The sequence below is a fragment of the Notothenia coriiceps genome, unplaced genomic scaffold, assembly GCF_000735185.1.
Source record: "Notothenia coriiceps isolate Sejong01 unplaced genomic scaffold, NC01 NC01_scaffold00006104, whole genome shotgun sequence".
Taxonomy (NCBI): domain Eukaryota; kingdom Metazoa; phylum Chordata; class Actinopteri; order Perciformes; family Nototheniidae; genus Notothenia; species Notothenia coriiceps.
The window spans coordinates 633549-650788 of NW_011338805.1; the positions used below are offsets into that span (position 1 = coordinate 633549).

The 17240-nt window shown below is 38.4% G+C and overlaps 2 protein-coding genes and 1 long non-coding RNA gene across 3 annotated transcripts; 1 reads left to right on the forward strand and 2 right to left on the reverse strand.

Annotated features, from left to right (window-relative positions):
- Positions 1-1270: 1270 nt before the first annotated feature.
- On the forward strand, positions 1271-10708 carry LOC104943469 (protein phosphatase 1 regulatory subunit 1B-like). The gene is made up of 5 exons (XM_010768898.1): positions 1271-1636; positions 7038-7115; positions 7910-7985; positions 9220-9348; positions 9436-10708. The coding sequence occupies exons 1-5, from the start codon at positions 1508-1510 to the stop codon at positions 9549-9551; spliced, it is 528 nt and encodes a 175-aa protein (XP_010767200.1). The 5' UTR covers positions 1271-1507; the 3' UTR covers positions 9552-10708.
- A 102-nt stretch (positions 10709-10810) lies between these two features.
- pnmt (phenylethanolamine N-methyltransferase) lies at positions 10811-13846 on the reverse strand. The gene is made up of 3 exons (XM_010768897.1): positions 13648-13846; positions 13003-13213; positions 10811-12123 (listed from the first exon to the last, which is right to left on the reverse strand). Exons 1-3 carry the CDS (start codon positions 13817-13819, stop codon positions 11685-11687), a joined length of 822 nt encoding a protein of 273 aa, XP_010767199.1. The 5' UTR covers positions 13820-13846; the 3' UTR covers positions 10811-11684.
- A 1579-nt stretch (positions 13847-15425) lies between these two features.
- LOC104943470 (uncharacterized) lies at positions 15426-16954 on the reverse strand. Its single transcript, XR_798111.1, has 3 exons — positions 16815-16954; positions 16073-16249; positions 15426-15953 (listed from the first exon to the last, which is right to left on the reverse strand). It is a non-coding gene; the product is annotated as an uncharacterized lncRNA (long non-coding RNA).
- Between the last annotated feature and the right edge of the window lie 286 nt (positions 16955-17240).

Here is a 17240-nt window from a genome sequence, read left to right on the forward strand (position 1 = left end):
TTTCTCAATTTCACTTCAGGACAGGGTGAACCTTCTCTAATCCATCTGCGGTGACAATTAATTCTCTTTTTCTTGCCTTTTATTCTATAAATCTTTTCTCCTCTCTCACCTTTATTCCGTCTCATCGTTAAATGCACGTTACATTTACCACATTATGAAGCAATTATTTGTGTTTACATCATTATTGTCTGATAATAATTGATCTGTCAGAGTAATACATTGTTGTCACTAGCTTTCTACATGCACCAAACTAAATATTTCCCTCTTTTTTATACATTATCATATGAATTTGTATGCCTCAACTTTCTCTTAAGTACTCACACTCTCACACATGCACGCACTCTACGCTTACTGACTGCCAACACTGAAGGGAGACTGTTGCCATGGCAATGCATTTCCCATCAGACTGCTCCATACATATTTACAGTACAGATGATAAAGCCCTGGAGAAAGATCAGATACATTTTTGAGTCTACATTGGCAATATGTAAATATACATATTTTTCATAGAAGCTATTTCATAATAAATAAAGTATGTGTTGTTGGTATTGTTCACACTTATTTCAAGTGTGCTGTTATTTAGTTTATTTTATATGGCAGACCCATGGCTATTACTGCAATACATTCCTTTAAAAATACAGTCTATTCTTCCAATTGTTTTCCATTCTTGCTAAATAAGAATACATATACGATTCAAAAACATTTTGCCAAAACCAACACTGAACTTTAACTGCTGGTTTGTTAGATAGTTTTTAAGTTAAAATATTACTTAACATTTAATCATGCTACCTCTTTTGTGGTGTTGGTGTTTTTTGGCATTTCTAAATAACTTAGCTGATCATTGTTAGATTATAAGATATATTGTCATTTACATTAAATATGAAGTGTACTGTACTGAAACAAATACAGTGGGAAACCATTCATGTAGGCACAATAGCACACTGCGGAAAACAGCAGTGACAGGGAAGTAAACCTATATAAATAACAGTGATATCTTGGCAACCACAGCTGTCAGTTTACTTTGAATTAAAAAAGTAATTTGTTTGAAATACATTCACGAACCTGCTGTGTCATTAATGCCTATCTTCATAAAGGAAGGGGTTGAACTTGTGATTGATTGAAGGCACCCTGGCAGTTTTTGGAAAGGTCTTATTTTCAGCCCATCTCAAGGGAAATTGATTTCTGAGCCACTTTTGATGTTGCACTTGTTCCACTTTTTTCCCACTGCAACTGAAAGCGTCATAAAGCCTCGGCATGCTCTGCTGCACGCACCCTCACTCCTCTGCTCCACATTACATACAGCAACACAACACACGGTGGGAGTGAGAGACATAAACGGACAGTGAGTGTGAAAGAGAGGGAGGGAGGGAGAAAGAGGAGGAAGCAACTCCTGGTAGGACTTGTGTAGCACTTTTGTCATTTGGGAAGTGATACAATTTAGACCGGCAGTTAAATCGGACTTAGTTGTTAAACATCTGTGCGTTTGGCTGCGGAGGTGACAGGCTGGATGGAGCCGCTGCTGCCCGCAGACACGGAGCTGATGGAGCCAGAGACGGATAAAGATGCGAGGAGGAAGATCCAGTTCTCTGTGCCTTCATCCGTGCCCACACAGCTGGACCCGCGACAGGTGGAGATGGTGAGAGCGCGCGTCAGGTGGTGCGGGTGTGCCAACATGGATTGTGGTGTGCGCGAAAAAAAATGAGGTCAAATGTGGGTGAAATGGCTTTACCTGTCAGGATTACCACTGCGTTTTGTGCAGCCTAAAACATCTGTAGTTTTGGTCTGTAAGGCTATTTCTGGCAAAATGGATACGATAAGGGATTTCATTTGAAACATTCTGGCTTTAACTTTCATCCTGTCTTGCACAAAAGTAAATAATGTCCTCATAGCCCTGCCACTGACAGACAGTTACATAACCAGTCTAGCACGATTTTGCAGAACTCTGTATTTTTGATTTACGGGTAATACTCTGTGGGCAGCACTGGGATTAGGCTGAGCTGAGCAGGTTCCGTTTTTTGAGCCCTTAAAAGTGATGAGGCATCTCTGCCCTTAAAAAGAAGCAGAGGAGGATGAATAAGTGATGAATAAAGCATCCTTTAGTTATGTTAAAAATGTGATTATGTGCCTTAGTAATAAAATCGTCCCCCCACCACATTGGTAAAACAAAATATAGAAGGTCACATTGTCAGTCATGTCACAGAAGGTGGTGAGTGTTTTTGTATAGCATATAAATAAAGTTATTTGTCACCATTCCAGAAAATGCAGAGGAAACATGCTGAAATCAGTCAGAAACTATGTTGGGAGTGCAGTGTTAACGGAATAATGTTGGCCTGTGAACTATATGGTTGCAGACTGCATCATCTGGCATTGAGAGACCATAAAGGTAATAGTCTCCCCTATGCAAATGATGGCCAAGCATGCTTTAGGGTTATATGTTACTGCTTAAGATTTTTAGACAACACATTCATGTTTTAATGGAAGACTACTCTTTGGATGGACATACAGTACTATTGGAGACCAGTTGCAATTTACTCACTTCCTCTCAAGATTTAGAGATTTCATGTTGCATCTGCTTGGAAATCTTCTTGCAGCCTGGAGTGTAAAAATAAACTAATAAATCAGTTATTAGGCACTCAAATATACTGTATGTCACACATCTGCTGTTTACAGACCAACTTGCAGTCTCTCAGGCTTTGGACTACTTTCTTAACTACTTTCATTGGCTTTTTTTCAGCAACCGCATGATACTTCTGAACAGTATTAAACCAACTCTTACTTTATATTTAATTAGTTTCTTATGGTTGTTTGTAACTGGGATGTGGGAAACTTTTACATAACTAGTGTTGCCTATTCGTCCCATAGTCCTCAACTATTACTATCCAATTTTTCAAATTTCAACCTGTAAATTATCCTTGACAGCATTTTGTGAGCTGAGTCAGCTTTCCTATAAGAAGCTCTGGCAATTTCCCCTTTTAGGACCTTTGTAAGATTACTGCAACTCTCCAGCGTTGATATAATGGGAATAAACACAGCAGCATCCTCTTGTAAAGCCCGCAAAAGGTTCTTACATCATAATACGTCTTAGGATATGTCTTCTTATGGCCACCAATGTGACCCTAACTCATCTTACAGGCTCATCTGGTGCAGAAAATCAGAGTGGAGAAAAATCAGCTGGCGATTTTAGGAATGTCCTCAATGCCTAAAATACCAACAGTCCAGCTGAGGGGTCATGGAGCTGCAAAACAAGTTCTATAATCCATGATTTAGACAGCCTTCAGAATTTACTCTCTTTTCTTATTTCCACAGCTGCCACTGTGTTAAAACAAAAAACTGCCTTAGACATGAGGGATGAGCCTTCACTATTCTTTCTGTACTTAACCCCACTGTTCTCTTTTATAACTGTAAGCATGTTGTGATTGCTTTTGGGAAATGGTTCTTACTCAAAAGCTGATTAGGGGCATTTATTTGTCCCTGTGTTCTCAAACAATTTTTTAGATTTTTACTTAAAGGGGACCTATTGTCCTTATCACATGAATCCTCCTAGAGCACCATTGTGTTATTTTTAACCAAGTATCTCTCAGAGGGGCGTGGGGAGTGGCTCCTTATTTTCATCTAAAGTAACAGACAGAGAATCAGCACTTTTGAAACAGGGCTGAAAAGGGGGGGGGTTATGGGATGCTACAATGATCTGTTTGGTATTTTTGAGCCAAACACTTCAGAGACATGTTTTGTATATATCTGAGACCTATAATATATTGATGAAAAACAGTATAATAGGGGACCTTTAACAAATGCACTTGTCACCTGTCTTGTAGTAAACCAGTAATAGTATTTCATTTATTTGCTATTAACCCAAGCTCTACGGCTCAATAATATAAAGTTGATGAGCTTCAGATCCACTTTTTCATCAATAGCCTTCTCTTGCAGCCCTGTGAGTTTTGGTCAAGGGTATTTTATCTTTTTCTTGCCCTTGTGAAAGGCTGACACTGCTGCACACTGACAGTAAAACCTGTGTGAGTTTCAAGGGGCCAACAGAAGGCTATATGTGTTATGTGAGGGTCAGCAAAGATCTTGTGTGCAGCATTTCCAGAACACAACCATAAAATTAGCATTGAAATGGCAAGCAGCAGCATGGAAAATCGGACATGTGGAGAGATAAGTAGAACAAGTGGGGATGTATGAATAAAACAAAGTGACAAGAAGTACAAGAGAGGACAAATATAAAGATAAAGGACAGAAGGCATGTAGGAAAAGGAAAGAGTGAACAATAATCAGCCAAGGAGATGACTGATTAAAACCAAAGAGATTAGCAGTGGATGCCAAACCAAGAGCAAGGACAGCTAATGCTAATAATACATTCAACTGAAGCACAGCTAGAAGCTCTAAACTCCACAATCTTAACAACAAACCCAGCATAAACACACTATTCTTGTATTATATACAAAGTGGCTAGGTTTTTCTATCTTTAAAAATGGATACAGTAATCAGATGATAATGTTGGAATAGCTGCAAAAAACATCCACTTGCAATGGAGGAAACCACAGTAACTCCACATAAATATAGATGTTTGCTATGGGAAATGTCCAGTTCATGTGTTTTGTGATCGTTCCTGCCAAACCTACAACAACTATTGAAGAAATGTCCTTAACAAAACTGTATTTCCAGTCAACCCGCCTGGTTGATATGGGTTGAAAATCCAATGTGATGTTGTTTAATCAACTCTAATCTTTTTTTTAGAAATTCCCCACTCGTAAAACAAAAGGTCAAAAGGCAACAGTGGTTTTCATTTATCTTTTCTTGCACATCAAATCAAGCTCTACACCGGATTAATTACAGAATAAATTGAAAGCATTGTACGAACACAGCAAGGGATTTATGCTTTCACTGCATGGTCTTAATTGTTGAGTGGATAGGTTTTTACTATGATGACGTTGTACACACAGTGCTGTTATTGTGCATTAACAACATCAAGATTAAAGCATTCGTTTTGAATGTTAGGTGAAGGTCATCCTCCCTTCCAAAATGAGGTGGGGGATTAATGATTTACAATACAAGCACTAAATTCAAGGTCTCTGATGCTTGAAATCTCTTTCTAATGATTTCTTTAACAGTGAAGATGTTGATGCATTTCTATTTTTCCTGGATAGTTCTCAAAAACTTTAGAAAAATGTGAGCAGAACATTCAATAAACACAACAGACATGCACAGTTGGTGTGGTGTGTCATCCAGCTGTCCTCGTATTGGTGTTGTGTGACTGGGTGCACTAAAATGAATAACTTAATATGCCTAATTTCACATCTGAGGTTTATTTACTAGATTTTCATTTTCATGCAGCCTGTCACAACACAACGATGGTGTGTAAAACCTTCATTGATATCTGCATACATTGTGCACCTTACAATTTAAACACTAGGTGTTTTCAAAGTTCTGTGTTTAAAGGCTTAGTCAGTTTATAGGTCATTATGTTAAAATGACTCGATTATTAGACATTGAGGTATTTGAGACAGACCTATTCATTGATATTTATAGAGGCCAGTTGTTATCTAGAAACTAAAATGCCTTGCGTGTGTAAAAAACCGGATGACTGGTTGAGTTCATGTTTAAAAATTAGCAACACAAACATTAAGCTATAAGTTACAATTATATCATCACTTTTAGCCCATTCAAGCAGAAGACTAATACTTCTAGTGTGCAAAAATAACCCACTTTTACTTATGGAACTTCAGAATTGAATCCCCACAAGCTGAGAAATGTGAAACAACTCAGTTATGAATAAATTGAGTCATGTAGCACAGCTTCACCGCACTACCATAGGTATTAAAAGGCATTTCAAACATGCACACAAACAACCTGATGAAAATACTATGTTCCCTGTAGGTGCTTGACCTTCTGGTAACCATGTTAACAAAAGACCCAGCAAAGGTCACAGTGTCTGAAAAGGCTCTCAGACAGGTGCTTCACGTGTGGTTCGGTACTTTTACTACACACGTTTTTCCTTTGTGTTTGAAAGCGCCCATGTTTGTGCATTTCATTTTCCTGTTGACACATTTTTAACATCTAATTGGATGACTTGTAATCCAGATTTAAATGTCTCCCCTCAACGGGCAGAATATTTAGTTTTGGTGTCTGAGTGATGAGTCCTCACACAGAGTGGAGCAGTAAGTAAGTTACTCCAGAGTGAAAGCTGCCCACACATTTCATGCCTACACTCTCAGCTGTGATTGGCTTGGCAGCCACTTGTATCTCACAACAATCTTATTACCATAACACGTAACAAATAGAAAGGGTGATGAATCTATTGTATACTTCACAACTCTTAGTTATTGTTAGCCAGAGAGAGGTGTTTGATTGTTGTTTATTATGTTACTATGAATAATCAAAGGTGGGCGTAGCTTGGAATTAAATCATAAGATAGTCAAAAATGACATTTTCAGGAAGACATGTGGCCACAAAAGGAACTTAAAATGTTACAAGGAAAATAAGTGAGTTTGCAGGATATTTCTGTAATGTTCATTAGTTTAAATATTGAATCTGTATTAATGCTAAACAATATTTAATAATTAATATCTGCCTACTGTTTATGACCTGAGAAGAAACATCAGCTTTCATCTTGATGCAGTAGTTACAATAACTGCAACAGGTGGAGTTCATTTTATTTGATTATGCCTCTGCTTCATGTGAATTTTACTGAAGAGTAACAGAATGATTACAAGATAAGTTGGACAAAAAGTACATTCTGCAGTTATGCTAAACATCATAACACAATAATCAGTAAAGGCAAATAAGGTTTTTATTTGGCGAGATTATTAAATAACACATCGGGTTGTAAGAAACAACAAATCAAATGAAAATGCAGAGAAATAATACGCTAATTTAATCAGTTATTAAGCCAAGGCTGAATAAAAGCCTGTTGCTATCAGTCACACCTTGTTCCTTTGAATGGTGATGACTGTGTTAGGAGTTTGCACACATGCAAATATGAAAAGATTCACACTGACAGCATGATTGATGGATTCTCTCTTTCTCTCCCTGCTAAGATTCGACGTCGGAGGCCAACACCAGCCACACTCTTCAGATTGACCGATCCACCATCACCAGAGGAAGACATCGACCCGGTAGGTCACAGAAAAAAGTTCAGATCAAAGAAAAAGGGCTGGAGTTACTCACCAGTTTGCAAAACATTTCAGTGATTTTAGAGGAGTAAGCAATCTGACCAGACCCATAGACTGTGTACAGAAGACAATATTAGCACATGTTTGTGTTTTGAGTTTCTTCTTTACTGTAAAAAAAAACGTTTTTAATCTAGCTCTTTGTACAGTATGTACACAAAGAGAATGCAGCTCCTTCAGGTTGGTTCTGTGGGGGTTGTAGAAAAGCATTCTGGCAAAAGTTGCATATTTGCATTGGAGGCATTAGGTGGGATGACAGCGAGTGTGGGTGAACAACAAAAGTAAATTCACCTCACAGCCAATTTTGTATCGGTCACTTGTTTGTGTGAGGCAGTACAATTGAGGACCCAAATATACTGTACATACGAAGCAAGACGGTAACATGAAGGAAAAATGTCATTAAGGAAATAGTCAGAAACAGGCTTTCAAGTTGATTGGCAGTGTAAACAGTCAAATAAATCTAAGACATAACAACATGTCAGTAGGGCACAAATGCTGGTTGAAAAGACCATTAGCATCACTGACAACATGAAAAACTGGCAGTGTCTCATGAACTCACTGCCCCTTTTTTTGTAATGCTAAAAATTCACAATAATATCACTTTGCTATATTACAGAATTGATCTGAGGCTACAAAACTGGGGTAGTGTAGGGTATATTCCACTGGGATTACGCTAACACATAAATTGTGTAAACTGTATGTCCATTAATCTGTAAACCATGATTTGGATGCTTCCACAGTGGGTTCTGGGTGAAAATGGAGCTTTAAAAGCCAAACTGGTTCACACGACAACTTACCAGCCACCCTCACTAAAAGGTAAATACACTATTGAAGACATTTGTGTGTTTCAAATATGTAGTTCAATTTACATAACAAAGGACAGATACATCATTTGGAGACCTCAAGCTAGTCCGAATGTCATGTGGTCTCTGTCTGTTTGGAATATGTGAGTATCCCAAAAAACAGTAAGAGGCGTCTGTGTGTGTGTGTGTGTGTGTGTGTGTGTGTGTGTGTGTGTGTGTGTGTGTGTGTGTGTGTGTGTGTGTGTGTGTGCGTGTGCGTGTGTGTGTGTGTGTGCGTGTGTGTGTGTGTGTGTGTGTGTGTGTGTGTGTGTGTGTGTGTGTGTGTGTGTGTGTGTGTGTGTGTGTGTGTGTGTGTGTGTGTGTGTTATTTGAGTGTGTGTGCTATGTGAGATTAGGAGCAGAGACAGCTGTGAGTCTGCTCTGGATCATCCTGGATTATAGGATGGACACACAGTTGTAACATCGTCTCACACATAAAACAAATATAAAACACAAAAGCTCTACTATTCAGTTTGAATGTCTGAGTATCATGATTTATCTTCCGTTTTACTTTGATCTTAGCCTTACATTATTACTGCTGAATGAAATGTTTACATGGTTTTACTGAAAATGAGGCATTTTAAAACATGTCGCATTTGAACATGAACACCATCTGACCAGATCTAAATTGGAGTTCTTAATATGAAACCATTATGAAATATTACCTGAACCTGCATATCCCCTTTCTACAAATGTTACATATTTCCGACTTGCAACAGGTAGCTGATTAACACCAAAAAATATTAATTCAGCAAAAAAAGGTAGACAGGCACAGTTAGAAACTACTGTAACTGGTGAACATAGCGCATGATAAGGCAACTTAAAAGTATATTGTTTTTTTTCTGAAGTTGGTAGAGACCAAGATAAAGTAAAAACAAAACATCTTGACCTACATTTACCAGATGACCAGAAACACAACTAAAAATGTACTGTTTTCTGTTAGGTTTGTCACATTAGCTTATAAGGTGATGATATGTCAAAGATATTTTCAGTTTGTTTTTGTCGCCCCCTAGTGGCAACAGCAAACATGGTAGATTTAAATAGCAAAAAAGAGTCTCAACATGAAAAATCTCTTCCATCCACCTAGCCATCAATTCATCCATCCATCCTTCCATCCATAATCATCTGTCAAATCAAGGGTTTAACTGATCATCATCAGTATAAAATCTGTGTGCTCTTTTATTCTACATCCAGTTTTGTATTTTCAGCTGTGCAGAGGATGGCCCTGGCTCACCTGGCCTCCCTAGACATGAGTTCAGTGGACAAAGAGGATTCCTCTTCTGGGGAAGAAGAGGAGGAACGTGAGAAGAAGAGCCAGCAGTCACCCTCAGCTACAGGTAGGGGACAGTATGCCATTTATATCTATTATTGGCATTTCACTCAGTCAGTCATTCCTTATGCTTTTAAATTCCCTTTCTTGTCAGATCCAAGGGAAGAAAGCCAATCACTCAGGGATCAGTGTGCTCAGCTGGACAGTTTGACAGAAACTGCTGATCTCAGCCTTCACCGCAGTGATGAAGAGGAGGAAAAAGGAGAATGACAAAAGAACAGAGCACCGATGAGACAGAGTGTTAGTTTGGAGCGGACTTGGATAACACACGTGCATGTGGGCCGTGTGTGCGTGCATGGGTGTGTGTTGTTTGAGTCTGTGAGAGAGAAAGTATATCAGATCGCATTGAGGAAGGTCAGAATATTAATGAGCAGGGATGAAGAAAAGTGAAATCTGAGACTTTTGAGGCAAATGTAGGCCTTGGGCAACAGAGAAAGCAAGGGGAAAATTCCATTCAGCCAAGGACACTGCGCAGGAAATATGAGAACTGCAAAGAACTGTGGCCATTTCCTCAAGCATTTTCTTTGTTTTAGGTTCAACAGAATTCAACAGAAGTCTTGAGGGGTTGTTTTTCCAGAAAACATGTGAAGTACAAGACTTTTATTAACCTCATTCACATCATACAGGTGTACGACGTGATTCTGGTGCTAAAAACACTCACCTCAAAAGAAATTAGAAAGTCGAATGATGTACACAGCCCAAGATAAGATATATAAACAACATATTTAGATTATTTGACAAACATGAAATATTGTATTTAATATGTAGTCAGTTCATAACTGTTTTATGGCCATGGTGAGGGAGGTATTTTAAAGTATGTGTCACACAGTTCAACAAATGAATGTCAGGTCCTCAGGCTATTGCATAACATAATACACATATACTATACACTAAATGACATGGTATACTACAGTGTGATACGAATACAGTAATATTGGAAAGGCAAACCCTTTTTTGGAATTCAACCAAGAAATTGTTAAAGAAAACCAAACCATTATTTCAGTTTGCTTTCCTCAACCTTGTAGACATTTGCGTGCAAGGTCAAGGCAGTTAGATTACAGACGATCTGAGCGCAGCCACTCACAGCAGACCAGACTAAATCATATCCGACTAATCCAACTAATCATTATAATGCAGCGCAGTTTTTCCGCTTTGATATTATGAACAGGCTTTTTGTAACACAGAGATTAGGAGGCATGATCCGTTTGGGATGTCAGAGATGATTGGCGGGAACCAAAATTAAACCTATTTTTTCAGAAACTCTGATGAGCATGAAGGTTAATTCTGATCTTGTAAATAAATTGTGTTTGTGTTTGTTGCTAATCAATAAATTACAATGGGTGTTTAAAAGGATTCTGTATGAATGTACAATCATATTTATTTTCTAAAAAAAGAAAGACAAAAGGCCTTTTTTGGCTTTTCAGTAACCAAATAGAGTCAATGAGACAATTCTAAGTTCTTAACCAAGATTACCGTTTTCCCTTTGGAGGGAAATAGACAGTTTATTATCATTATTCACACATTTATTTTCCTTTTTTATGAGAAAAATCTGTGAAACATAACACATTGTTGGTGTATTGCTGATATATCAGAAACAACTCATGTTAACTTCTTATAATTTCAAAATTATATTCTGGGGTGAAGATCTAAATTTGATCATTTTGATCACATGATTTAACAATTAAAGTTGACACCATAGCAAATATTAAGATTAAAACATCGGGCTGCTGACTTAAAGTTTACATTAATATAATGCTGTCAGTCTGAGATAAGAAAACATCATGAAATAAGAACTGCTTTAGAGTCTTTATTCACATATCACAAATTACAAACATGACAGGCAATTCATTAATAGTTCGAAATAGAAGTATATCAAGATAGAAGTATATCAAAATATACAGTTTATAAACAGCGTGGAAAATGCTATGTTATGTCAACAGGTGATTTGTTTAAAACAAGATTTACGCATATTATTCTCAATGCTGTAGTTGCTGTGTTTGAACTGCAGGAGGCAATGTGTAATTACATTTCTATCTGGGAGCAACCAAAGGGAATGTCTCCTGCTTATTCACCCTCAGAAAAGACGTTTTATGGATCAATGAAATAAAATAGAAGGAATCAAAATTATTCATTCACATGTTGTTGTCTTTGAATGTTTTTCCCTCACCCCATACCAAAGTTAAAATATGTGTTTGTATTATTAATAGCATCACTGATATCCCCATTTTTATTTAAATAATCTGCTGTGCTAAATTATACATTTACAGGTTTAATCTATAATATTTTATCTGGATTCTTCCTCTCACTTTTACTACTGTTTATCCATTTTCATTTCTCTTACTTTTACTCCTTGATTGCCTTTACAAAAAACACCCCAGACACGTCATCCACTCCCACCCTCATGTCCTGAGGCAGTGTGTAGACCTCCAGCCTGATCAGGGTGTAGCCGCTCTCCTTCAAACTGGCACAGACCTGGGCCTCGTTCAGTGGGACCACAGGGATCCTCACCCCAGGCCCCCCAAAATAGTAACTCTCTCCCAGGGCACCGATGAGCAGGAGATGACCCCCGGTGCGGAGGAGCCTCCCGATGTGGCCCAGGGCCCGGGTGAATGCAGCCAGGTCGGGGCTGACGCTCTCCAGACAGAAGCAGGACACCAGACAGTCGGCCCCTTCTGAAGGGAGGGCGTAGAGGGCCAGAGGCTGAGGGCGGTGCACGTCAACTGGGACGATGTCGGTAATGACCTGACGTAGCTTAGCAGCCTTCTCCGTCCAGGCTGAGGGCCTATAGAGACAATATCAATGATTAGATAAAAACAGCTATTGTAAATGCAGATGTGCAATACAGCATTTATGTAGCATCATTCCTAACAACTCATTCTGCTGAACTGAACATTTGACAGGTAATTTTGTACATTGGACATTCACGGTCCCTGGAGGATGAACCCTATCCATTTTCTCTTGACTTTTCATCGAATGGCAACTAAAATTCAAACCATTTACTTTTCTGGTTAAATATCTACGTGATGATTGTGTACAAAATGTTCATAGTTCCTAAATCATGAATCCTACAGACTTTGAGGGGACAACATATGTTTTCCACAGTGCCACCGTGTGGTGAAATAGAATTATTGAATGGATGGCCATTGAATCTGGTGCACACATTCATGTCTCCATCAGGATGAATTATAATCTGTTTGGTAATCCCCTGACCTTTCATCAAGCATTATCAACAGGTTTGTTTGTTTGTAGCCTTTATTTAACCAGGTAAAATCCCATTGTATATCCTACACAAAGGATATTCTCCTCACTCTCAGCTGTATGTTTGACTTGTAGTATTGATACCGTATATAGTCAGAGTATACAGATGAATTATTGCTTATTGAAAACAAATCTTGTGACCCTGAGGAAGTAGACTGATTCATCTTTGGCACAAGGAAATACAAATTGAATAAAACAATAATGCTATTAATCTTTGTAAAAAAAATCCATTGATTCTCATTATTAATTTTTCCCAATAAAGATAACTTTTTCTCTCTCTCAAGGACTGTACACTTAAGTCCTTGCCTGATGATCAAACTAGTCTAAAAACTATATTTCTTGGTGAGAGATATTCCAAGAAACCTTGAGCCTTCGAACAGGGTGAAAAGGTGTTTGGTTGTACCTTCGTCCCTCCAGTTTACAGACGTGCTGCAGGTAGGGCGTCCAGTCCAGGTTGCAGCCTCCCTCGTCCTCTAACCAGCCCCTCAGCTCCTGCCTGTTGACCTCCAGGAAGTCTGTGAGGAGCACCTTGTTGAAAACCTCACAGCCGCTCAGCACCTGGTACAGAGTGGGACCTGAACCTATGTCCACCAGCAGCTCACCTCTCACATCACCTAGATATTTAAAAGAGGGAAACTGATCGTGATTTCTTTACTAAAAAAAATACTTGATTACAGTCTCTTATTTAGAAATTACTCCAAGCACTCAAATCAACAATTATGTGCCAGATTTTATCTGGAAAAGTTTGGAAAGCATTTTCACAGACAGAATACTGTGTTTTTAGATTTCAGTTGAACGAAATTGTTTGTACTCAAAAAAGGTCAGCATCTCGAACATGTGTTAAGTAACCTATAAAATATGTATTTATTTATACAGAAGGTATTGTTGTAAAACTTAACATATTTTATTTGTATTGTTTTATTAGTACACCTCTTTTAAAATACACCAGTAGCTTACATTTATCATAGCATTTTTAAATCAGCCAATATGTTGATCTCCATTTTGTGTGTTTCGATATTTCACATTCCCCATCACCCCGTCTCCTTACCTTCAGTGAAGGCTCTGTGCAGGCATGCCAGTTTCCACGGCACAATGCTATCCTTTCTCTCAAAATCAGCCCGTGGTGGAGTGTAGTTATACTGCAGATACGCAGCAGGATCAAATCCCTGGTAGCAGGCTGCCATGGCTGCTACTCCATTCACTTTTCCCTTTCCTTCCATCCTTGTGTTTCCTTTGTGACTCTATCACGTCCGTTTAGTGATCAGCCTTTAGGTGCACCTCTACCACATTCAGCCTCCTTATATATTCTGTGTTTGTGGTTGTTCTCTGTGTCATTTGATGTGTGTCAATGCTTTGGGCTACTCTGAGTATCATGGGCAGAGATAGAGATCCTGTTTTTGGGCCCGTGTTGCTGCCTGATAGCATTTGTTTTGTTCAAGTTCCCCGCCCTGAGGCGCTGATACCATCAGACCAGGGGGGCTTCCTCCAACAATAGAGCCACTAATGGACTCCTCACATGGCTTCCAGGTCTTCCACCCACCTTTCAGAGGCCCGCCATATCTCCACAATCACTCTAAAGGGACTTTAACGTGCAAAAGATAGACCAGTTTCATCTCAGGCAACCCTGTTTGAAAGACACAAACAGATCTGTCTCCATGTCCTTTTGGCCATTTGACTTTGATGATGTTCATTACAGAGTGGCAGAGAGATGGGGAATGGTGAGCATAGTAGGAGCAAAGGAGAGGAACAGTCTCATGTTGACAGGCGAAAGTAGATGATTTCAAAATGAGAGGTTGTTGTGGAAGCTGTTATTATTTTGTGTCAATATATTCCAAAATAAAAAAGGTTTCACTAAGAAAATCAACAAGTAGCAATTTGTTAGAGGAAGGACACAAAATACATGTTTGAGTAAAATGCAAACTTAAAAATACATTTGTTATAGAAAACCTTGACAAACAGAGTTGCAGAACTTTTTGGGGATTTAACATGTATTTAATTGGTCAGCATTTATTTATTTTGTAAGTACATATGTACATTATGGAGATACATTTAAAGTTTAGGTTTATAGAAAATCTTCTTACTTCACAGTAGATGTTCAGTATTATGTTTTTTTCTGTAACAGGGAATGGGACAATTTATTTGTATCACTCAATTCAAATTACTTGGTGAATTTTTAAACCACTAGCCACAGTGGCCAGCTGACTCAACAGTGAGCTTCATCCCCTGATTGAATTAATTTTCCGTCTATTCCTAGCATATCCCGTAGCAGCAGCTGAACCAATGTGGAATGGAGCCATGTAGAAATAAAACGTATTCTGCCCAGGAGTCTCTTAACACCTCGCTCATCCCTGGCAGCTGAACCAGAATCAAGAATGCACACACACACATAAACAAAGACACACACACCCTGACCCTCTTCAGACAACCAAAATATTACAATGTCAAAGGGAGATGAGATATTTTGGATGTGGATTTCTGCACGGGGATCTATTTTTAATTAGAATATTTGGAGATTACAACTAGAGTCAGACTGGGTAAAGGGGGTCGAGAGTTTTCCTTTCCAGGGGAATGCAAATGCAAAGAATGCTAAAATCTCCCTGGCCACACCTCTGTGTCTGCAAACAGTCAGTGTTTATGTTTTTGGACAGGAATTTGATTATAAATCCTGGGATAATTTCTATTTGCATAAAGAAATAATGAAGCAGCCTACATTTAAAAACGTACGCATATTATATATTTTCGCCTAACTAATATATGAAGTACTTAGCTGTTGAAATCCTCAAATGTATTCATTAATGTTGAGATTAACAGAAAAGTCCATTCGAGTCCATATTAAATACATGGAAGATTTATTTTTAATCTCGTAATTTCTTCAACTGTACACATTGCTATAACAAAATCTATGCTTATGCTAATCTTGACATAAATATAAGGAAATTCTACTGTCCTTATAAAGTGAAATCTCTGTGTAACAGTAAAAACGAATTTCCTTTCACATCACTAAAAAATGTAACATATTACATAAACATTTTGATTATTTTTAAATGACATAATTCAGCCAACAAAACAAATTATACTACAACAAGAATCTTGTATTGCATACATAGTAATTATTCAAACTGAAAACAATAATACAGTAGTATACTATAATACTTTGTTAAAATATTGAACATGTTTTCATCTTTCCAACAGTCTTCCTCTCATTTGCCTCTCAAGCAGAGCTCTTTGCTCCTTTGCTTGCACATGACATGAGCTTGTTGCAACTTCGGCCCCATGGCACCAGAAAGGAACCGCTGGAGGAGCCTCTTGGCCTCCCCGTGTTTTTCTGAGCGTTCTGCCTCCATCACAATTGGCCTGGAAGAGATTTTGTTTATAAAATCTATATTTCTTTCACAGCATGTTAGTTTATTATAGTCACAAACATGCCAGTTAAACTGTGTGAAACTGTTGATGTGGAGAAGATTGTCAGTAACCTCTGCTGATGCTGTGGCACGATGGTGAAGCTGTGCCAGTGAGCCATGTATCTCTGTCCTCTCTGCCAGTCCTCTTCCAGGACGCTGCACTCCAGCTCCGCTCTACCTGCACCAGCCGCACTGCACATCCCTGCTGCCTCCAACCAAACCCACCTCCAATCCTTTCTGGATTACCGTCTGGATAAAAGAGATCAGATTAAATGTATAGGCAGAAATTTGCACCATGTGTATTGCTTCTAAATGAAGGATATAGCAACATTTGAAGTTCTTTTCACATCCAGACATCCATACTTTTATTTTACACACAAATGAATATACAAATAACTGAGAACAGAAAAATATGGAACTCTAGCTCAAAGGTTATGTATGATTAACATACCACTGTTCAGCTTAACTGGGTATAATGTTGCAACATTAGTTTTTGCAAAGTTAGTGCTTATTAATAAATGACTCCATGCAGTTTGCTTACATCCTTATTTGGTATGATTGTCAACTTTTAAATAGTTTTTCTCTTGTTTTCTGGTGTTTTGTGCTGAAAGAAAATGTACCTTGGGGCTAAAAATCATATTGTTCTCTAATCTAATTTAATACTCATTATGTTTTATGTCAAATCACACAAAATGCATTTTGTTGCATTTCAATGGTTTAGGGTAAATACAAAGTATTAAAAACATTATTGTGAGAAATAAAGGAATCCAAATGTTTGAATAGTTCAACAGCAACAAACCTTTCTTTTACTCACTTGTTATTGCTACTTTTCTGTTAACCTCTGGAAGATCTTCCCTTTGACGTTTGACTTGTTCAGAACTTTTCCTTTGTTAGATTCTAATCCCTCATGGAAAGAGTGCAGCTCGTCTGAACTGCCAACTGGTCAGCTAGGGTGTGTGGGGTGAGTATTAAGAGGGGTTTTATAGTTGTGTTGCTGCTGCTATTTTAGACCGGCTCTGCTACGAACGAGTCATGCCGATATTAGCAACAATAAACATAATGGCACTTGGTCCATGGAGATGATTAGCAGAGGCACGATGAATACACACACACACGCACGCACGCACGCACGCACGCACACGCACACACACACACACACACACACACACACACACACATTCGCATTGTAAACTCCAAACCAACAGCCAGTTATTTTTGAATTCAGAAACTATTCAAATAT